The sequence below is a fragment of the Nanorana parkeri genome, unplaced genomic scaffold, assembly GCF_000935625.1.
Source record: "Nanorana parkeri isolate BGI_ZX_2015 unplaced genomic scaffold, ASM93562v1 scaffold413, whole genome shotgun sequence".
Taxonomy (NCBI): domain Eukaryota; kingdom Metazoa; phylum Chordata; class Amphibia; order Anura; family Dicroglossidae; genus Nanorana; species Nanorana parkeri.
The window spans coordinates 244,025-252,620 of record NW_017306681.1 but is presented as its reverse complement, the minus strand read 5'-3'; the positions used below and the strand labels follow the sequence as shown (position 1 = coordinate 252,620).

Sequence of the window (8,596 nt, the reverse complement as noted above, 5' to 3'; positions counted from 1 at the left end):
TACAAATATGCTTATATCATGCAAACCGTTTTCATTGGGATTTCAAAGCTGAATTTAGCTCCAAAATGATGTTATGCAGTATTGTGGTCAGGCCCATAGCAGATCTCCATTCAGTCTGTCCGGTAGACATCTCTGATGATGACTTTCCTTTCCTAATGCAGGGATTCATCCATGTACAGTAACATTTAAGGCTGGCGAGAACGCACTGACTAATACCCTCTAAATGATGTGGTGTCTGGGCTTAACACCAACCAAACATTGAGGCAAGGTTTTTTTTTTCCAGCGTCTCCTTTCATCATCATGTCCAGTTGCTGTACATCTGCAATACAGGCAGCCGTAAATGGACTACCAATGTTTGCAGAGTTAAAATAAGTTATCCCCGTGGGGAAACAGCAATACATTTTATGTGCTTTAAATATTGATTAATTTATCCATCTGATTATCCTTCTGTGTTTCCTTTGCACAGACAAGTGCACTCTTCATGGTGTTCCAAAGCCACATCTGTGAGAGATTTCTGAAGGGATTTTGAACCAGTCCTTTGCCTGAGCTGTAGAACCTATAGATGAATATAAAAATACAAGCTGTTCAGACTGCAGAACTGCTTACATATATGCTGGAATTCATAAAAGATGTACTGACTGCAGCCTTAAGGGCCCATTGACTGCATCCCCCCTCTGTCAATCCCCCCACTGGCTTCCAATCGCCCAAAGGATAACATTCAAAATATTAACAGTCACTTATGAAGCCATCCACAACTCTGCCCCCAGGCACATTTCAGACCCAGTCTCAAAATATCACCCGTCCACTCCGCTCTTCCCAAGACCTCCTGCTTTCCAGCTCCCTTGTCAACTCATCCCTTACTTGCCTCAAGGACTTCTCTAGAGTCTCTCCCATCCTCTGGAACTCTTTACCCCAAATGTCCGTCTATCTTCCACCTTAACTGCCTTTAGGCGTTCCCTAAAGACTCATCTCTTCAGGGAAGCCTATCCCACCTCAACCTAACCACTCAACCATCACGTTCTCAAACAATTCTTCCCCACACAGCTACCTCCTCATGTATTACTTCCCCCTCCTCTTTTAGATTGTAAGCCCCAGGGGCAGGGCCCTCCTCACCATCTTGTCTTGAATTGTATTGTGATTGTAATGTCTTCCTTATATTGTAAAGCGCTGCACAAACTGTTGGCGCTATATAAATACTATGTAATAATAAGAGAGAAAAAAAAAAAGCAAAGAGGTGTGAGTGTTTCCAAACCTGACTAGAGGCATGTCACAGACTAGACTTGTAGAGTGCTAAAGAACTAAACACGAAAAGCAATCACAAGCCTGAGGACCCTGAAGAAACTTGACTATTACTCGGAAAAAAAGGTACTGTGACTTTTCAGCACACATGCTGGTTATGCAAATAACACTATTAATTGCATATATACTCAGAAACTAATATTGTAGGCTATATGTTTTAGATGCACCTGGGGTCAACTTTAAAGATCCTAAAAAGTAAGTTTCCCCAAAAGCTCATATGTTGTTTGTGCATTGAGCAGGATAACACACTGATGCCTTGGTTCATTCTGGTACTTCTCTCTCTGCTGGGAAAGGACTGCATACTTATGCATGTGGATGTATTCAATTAATAAGAAGGGGGTCCCAGGTACTGGCTCACCATGCTACCATTATATTAAAAGGGCACTTTAGTTTTAGACAACCCAATTGACATACCTCATGGTACTTTTTAGTGACTTTAGTTGGTGTGCATTGGCATTCATTGCAGCTGTAATTGCAGCAAGCACAATTGCCACCACATCGCTTAACCAGGAGACAACTTGGCCAAAATATGGCATCCGTCCGCTTCAGTTCTTCCCGTAGAGATACTGAAAAGTTTCGTGGTGTGCAGCTGTACAGACGTACTTCCTCTCTCATAATACTCAGGTCACCTGCTGGGGAATGAAGCACAACATTACAAATCAGTTATTATTGCTAAGAGAGTAATACTTTCTTATATGACTAATTATACGGAAAGCTATCACAGACTTGAGTACAGTATTTTATAAATACTGAGCATTAGAAGGTGGCCATAGACCAGAAATCACAGCTTTCATCAACTAGCATGCTACATAATATACTACCAATATACTCACAATAGTCTAACAATAAGGCAATCTCTGATTAGCTTAGGGTTTGTAGCATGTGTATAATGCAGCAGGGTTTCAGGATACACGAACTGTTCATCTGTAAGAGGCTGCTGGGAGCCATATCATAGTGTGACAAAAGCTACATATGACTTCTAAGCCATTAGTTGGAAGTGAATGTTCTATTTTTATCTGAAATGGATGAATACATTATTTTACCATAGATCATGCAATTCTTAGACCATAGATTATGGAATACTGAGCTTTGGAATTACTTTAATATAGTTTATAACATTATGTATAATATCTTAATAACTAAATACACGTGTGTGTATATACATAATGTGGTAATATTGTGCTACAACTAGAAGTTGCAAATTCTTGGATGCCAAAGCAACTTGACTATAGAACACAGCACCAAAGCCAATAAGAGAAAACTCTGAAGTGGTTTTAAAGGATAAGTATTGGGAGAGTAAAATATAGTCTTCCCAATACTTAGAGCCATTGTGGGACACTGCAGATGTCACATGCCAGCTCTATATGCTGAGCGATTGTGCAACCACTAATCGCTTAGCTCATGATCTCCTCCCTGCAAAGAACAGTGACTACCAGTCATCTTTCTCCACAAAGATTCGCCCCTCCCCTCTCTGTTCCTCCAGTGCTCATGGGAGAAACAGACAGGGTAGGGGGTGGGTGCAGCAGGGTATAGAGAGGAAGAGTGAGCTGTCAATCAGGCAGCCAGGTGGATCCCAACAATATTGTCATGATCCTTCCTGGTTGCAGCTCAGCTCTGCACTATCAACATACAGTAAGTCAGGCAGCAGCCTCCACAGAGAAATATGTTTTCCCTGGGATTTATGCATCCTCTGGGTAAATAGGTGCAACAGATTTACCTCTGCTAGTGATGACGAAACCTCTTCTACTACTTTTTTGCAAGAGAAAGAACTTACGGATTTACCTTTCAAGAGTAACCATTTGGGGCAATCAAAAATATCACAGGGGGTAAGAGTACCTTTTTACTACAGCTCAAGAAAGATAAAGAACCTCAGCATGAACCAAGGCCCTTCCTTTTTGCCTCACAAACATTTTTTTTCATCCCCAAGGATCCTCAAATAAAAGTCCTAAGTCCAGCATCACCGGTGGTCAGAAGAGGACTTGGCAATCTAAGTTCTCCAAGCATGCTGAGAAGCCATCTTCTGCATGAGGGTTTGGCCCCCACCAGCAAGGTAGGGTTTTTTCTCGGTTGTCTCAAATTTCAGTCAGTTGGGTTTGCGAGCTTATTTCCTTTGGATACAAAATTACGTTTCATTTTCGTTCTCCAGCTCATCTCTTTTGATAAAATCTTCACTTCGCTCTCACACTCAGGTTCACTTACAGAATTTATGTTTGGCTGTAGGGAACCTGGTTAAGATGGGATATTATTAAAAATTTTAACAGTACCTAAAGATTTTGATTTTGGATTTCAAAGCCCTGAACGCCTTTGTCAATGTTCGCAAGTTAAAAATGGAGACCTTTCTGCTCAGTGATTGCTTCTCTTCATCAGGGGCGATTCTGGTATCCAAAAACACCAAGGATGCTTACCTCCATGTTCCCATTTGCCAGGCTCATCAGCATTTCCTACGCTTTATGGTGGGGGTGGGCCATTTTCATTTTATAGCCGTTCCATTTGGTCTCGCTTCAGACACACGAGTCTTAACCAAACTCTTGTCATCGGTCCTGCTCTTTTTGAGACAGCTGAGGATATCGGTGTTGGCTTACTTGGATAACCTCCTTCTTCGGACAGACTCTCAGCCGGACCTGGAGATAAATTTTCTGATCACCATGTGCACTCTGGAGGAGTTTGGTTACATTCTGAATCTTGGGAAATCGTCCTTGATTCTGCCCCTTCACCTGGAGTATCTGGGACTGATCCTGGACACATATCAGGCCAAGGTTTTTCTCCCTCTAGAAACGATTTGCAGGATAGGGATACAGATCTGCGCATTATTTTCTTGCAAATGGGCAATGATTCACAATTGTATGAGGGTTCTGGGTCTAATGGTTGCCTCCTTTGAAGCCGTTTTGTATGCACAATACCATACTCGGACTCTGCAGAGAGAAATTCTTCAACAATGCAAAAAGTCACCCCATCCCTGGACGGACAAATGCAGGTGATCTGGACAGTCAAAGCCTCCTTTACTTGGTGGCTCAGTTCCCCTGCCTTGATGAACAGGAGGTCATTCCTTCTAATTTGATGGAAAATAATTGGAAAACAGACACCAACCTCGCTGGCTGGGGTGGAGTGACTGGTCAGTTATTACCGCAGGGGAGGAGGAGAGGCCAAGTTACCAATGCTCGGTAGTTGCGAGCAATCAAACTCTGTCTTTCACATTGGACGAATCTACTACAGGGACACCCTGTCAGGATTTAATCAGACAATGCCACTGCGGTAGCATATCTCAATCATCAAGGAAGCACAAAGAGCCTAGTGGAAGCATAGGAAGTTATTCACATCCTTTGTTAGGCAGAAATATGTGTACCAGCACTGTCTGCTGTCTACATTCCAGGGGTAGACAATTGGCAGGCGGATTTCCTCAGTCGTCATGGCTTGGATCAAGGAGAATGGGCTCTTCACCCAGATGTTCTTCTTCAGATTTGTCAGAAATGGGAAACTCCAGATGCAGACCTTTGTGTCCAGGATAAGAGATCCCTTGGCAGATGCAAAAGATACCTTGGTGGCGCCGTGGGACAGGTACAATCTAATTTATGTTTCTCCTCATCTAAAACCTTTGTCACAAATTCTACATTGGGTGGAACTCGAAGGGATACCAGTAATTCTGGTGGCTCCCAATTGGCCTCGACACTCGGTACTCAGACGTGGTAAGGCTGGTTGTAGATGTCCCCTGGTGACTTCCTCTTTAACCAAACCTTCTGTCTCAAGCTCCAACCTTTCATTCTGCTTTACAGTCTTTGGCTTTAATGTTATGACTATAAAAAGCTAGGTGCAGAGAGATAGGGCGTTATCTGAATCTGTGATGCCTACAATCCTTAAGGCACGTGAGTCTACCTCTCGGAAAATATATCCTCGAACCTGGAAAAGTTAGGTTTCATGGTGTGAAGGGCTTTGTATTTCTCCTCATGCTTATTTGGTGGCTTGTATTTTAGCAGGGTGTAGATCAAGAGTTTTTTTTATTGTTCCCGCCCCTCGATGGACACTGCTTCCCAGATAGCAAGGATAACTTGCTACAAACTTGTGGCAGGGTGAAATTGTAATTCTTGTTAACTTGCTGTACATATTCCTGGCAAGTTGTAGACTTGCAGAACACTTGCAGCACAAAATCTAGTTGACACTTTTTGAACTTGTAGCAAATTTGCTTGGCAAGTCTACAGCAAGAGTCCTGCAGGTCTTAGCAAGAGCTCTGCAGGCTCGCTGGTCTGGAGACTTGCAATGCAGACTTGCTGTAATTGTGCAACAAAATTGTGAAGCTTTGCAAGTCTGCAATAGTTTAGCAAGTCATTTTCAAACTTGCAGCTCAATTGCTTGCCATCTGGGTTTGAGACGTCCCATTGGTACGGAGACCAAGATCTCCGCTGTGTCCTTCAATGAATGAAAGAGAAAAAATTATTGTTTTTAGCTTACCATGAAATCCTTTTCTCTGCATTCATTGAAGGACACAGCACCCTCCCTTCTTTGGGTCTTTTTGTCACTTAAAAGATAAGACACAGAGAGCGCCTCCATCGCATAAAGGCTGAGGTTGTTCTGAACCTGGTGAGAGCGTTATCGCCCTGCACTCCTGAACATCATTGATTAATACTCTCTTGAACCAAAATCTGCTAGTGCGGGGTTTGATTTTGTCTGCTTTTTGTCACTTAGTTCTACTACTTTGTGACTAACTGAGCTGCCTTGGATGGAGGTGTGGCCACCAGCAGGTGCCACTCCCAGAGCCGAGCTTCTTTTTTTTTGCCTAGCGTCCTACTCCTGCAAGTGGTGGTATAACCCCACTGGTACAGAGATCAAGATGAACACAGGGAAACACAGGGAAAAGGATTTTATGGAAGTTAAAAAATTCTATTTTTTAAAATGATGTCATCCATGGTAGCCACCATATGTTTGTCAGTATAGGTTTTCTTTGTACATTATAGGTTTTCTTTGTACATTAAAGTACATGGACTGTTTGTGTTGCTATAAAACTGTTTGTGCTATTATTGGCCATGACCATAAAACATATAAGTGTACTCATCTAAACATTGTGTATAGCCAAAACATTTATTTTGAGCTTTAGATAGAGTAGCAAATGGTAAAAACCTCTTTCCATTTCTCTTTTTACAGTGAATGACCGTTATCACCCCAAGACAGGAAAAAAATCTAATTCAGCCACCACACCTAAGGAATGATAGGCTGCAATTTATTAATTTTTTGTTATTGGGTTAGGATTCTGACATGGCAGTCAGTGATGGCAATATACCTGGATAAGATATAAAGAGACCTTTATTCAATACTTTACTGGTACTTTTTACAGTAAGCATATTCAGTATAATACTGTAGATCACATTATTATATAAAGAAACATAATTTTATTAATAGAAAAAAATTGTATAATAAAATGATATGGTATTAAAAAATCATAGAGGGATATTCACTGAAGAGCCGAAGGATGCAGCCATAGCTTTGGCTGATCCTTCGGCTCGCTTTGGCCGTCGGAGCTCTTTGGTTCAGTCGAACCAAAGGGCTGCTGTACAGGCTATTCACAATAGCCCATACAGCAGCCGAGCGGCTGAGCTGAGCCGAAAGGCATATGCTTCGGCTTGGCAAAGACGTAGTGACAGCCGAAGCATGTAGAAAGGTCGGCCGAAGGGCCGACCATTCTCAACGCAAATGAAAGCGGACGTCATGGCCAGGACCTGCTAGAAGACTCTGGCAGATGGTGGCCCATTGTAAAAAGTTGGGCGGAGCTAGCGGTGATGTCACCGCTAGCTCCGCCCAATTGTTTCTATTTCGCCGGCATCTGTCAGGTTCTACATTATGCAGCGGGTGTTCGTTGCGTGCGGTCGGGTCGGCATGCATCTTTTTTTAAATATTTTTTTATTTATTGTTTATATTCTTTTATTTAGCCGAGTTGTCATTGTCGCAGAAAACGCTGGACATCGTGAATGACCCTGGATTACATCAGTGGATCAATTTTTTGGGGTTTTATTTTTAAATAAACGACATGTCAAGAATCCTTTGTGTTTTTTTCAAATAAAGGATTTTTGATTAAAGTCTGTTTTTTTATTTAACTTTAATTTAACCCTTTAGTGAATGGGTAGGGGTACAAGTACCCCTTACTCATTCACAGGGGGGTGCATCTGGGTGCCCCTTTATTAAAGAGGCACCCCGATGTGAATAATCCCCCCTGCCCGCACCCCCACAATCAATGCCCCAGGGCTTGTGGGGAAGAGGCCCTTCTCCCCATCGGCACAGGGACAAGGTGCTTTTCCAGGGGTGACCCTGGAAAAGCACCCTCCCAGTGCCAAGTGAATGTGGCCTGGTATGACAGGGAGGGGGCACTCGCTCGTCCCGTCCCCCTTTCCAGCCCTGCCGGGCCTGTGCACGGTTCAGGGGTCTGGTTGGGAATTTTAGGGGCCGATGTACGGCTGATTTTAGCCAATGTACAACAACGTTCGGCTCACTTGACTTCGGCTGGGTTATTTGTGAATAACCCCCAGAGTGTTATATACCTGGTTACCTGGATACCTGTAGGGATCATGGTGTAAATCCAGTTACAACTTTATAAACACAGACAGGCTTTTTTTATGTCCTATACTATGCAAGCATCATAAGTAGTTTATTTAATTGGGCAGGATGTAGAGTGAGTAATTTAGTAATATATAGTAATATATATATATATATACCACTATATATATACAGTAGTGTTGCATGTCGAGCAGAGCTCACAGAGCTCAAATGGCTAACAAATGTCTCTCTCTATGGATATAAACAATGCATCAAATGAAGAATGTTACATAGTTATCACCTCTTTCCCAGTCATTAATTGTCCAGAATTAGACACAGTGCAGCCTATGTGAAAGATATTAGACATAAATAGCATCTTTACAAATTGACTTGTACACTAATGATGACATTTACTTTAAAAGCACGCTGCAATTTGACATGCCATACAACATACTACACATACCTCTGGATTTTCTGCCATGGATATAGGATTTCCCAAGTAATTGCCATGATGGTCTGTACAATTCCTCTATGTCCAAATGCCACCGATCTGGTTCAAGGTATCTGATTACTTCTTCTACAGTTCCAAAATGGGAGACTGTTGCACTGAGAACATCTAGTGGCAATGCTGATGGGGGGAGCACTGAGGAGCTGAGCGGTTCTGCTTGTTGCTATGAAGAAAAATATTATATTGTTATTAAAATATTCTTAACATACTGGATGACAATTGGAAAAACAATATGAAATTAGTTAGTATGGAATACATTACTAAGTGAGCCAA

The 8,596-nt window shown here is 42.2% G+C and overlaps 1 protein-coding gene across 1 annotated transcript in view; it reads right to left on the bottom strand.

Annotated features, from left to right (window-relative positions):
• Positions 1-269: 269 nt before the first annotated feature.
• Positions 270-8,596, bottom strand: part of PDGFC (platelet derived growth factor C) — a 217,193-nt gene continuing 208,866 nt past the window's right edge. Inside the window, exons 4-6 of the mRNA XM_018559711.1 lie at positions 8,279-8,486; positions 1,714-1,931; positions 270-556 (exon numbers count right to left, since the gene is read on the bottom strand). Of these exons, the coding sequence (XP_018415213.1) occupies positions 440-556; positions 1,714-1,931; positions 8,279-8,486 (543 nt within the window). The 3' untranslated portion in view covers positions 270-439. The remainder of the gene's footprint in view (positions 557-1,713; positions 1,932-8,278; positions 8,487-8,596) is intronic.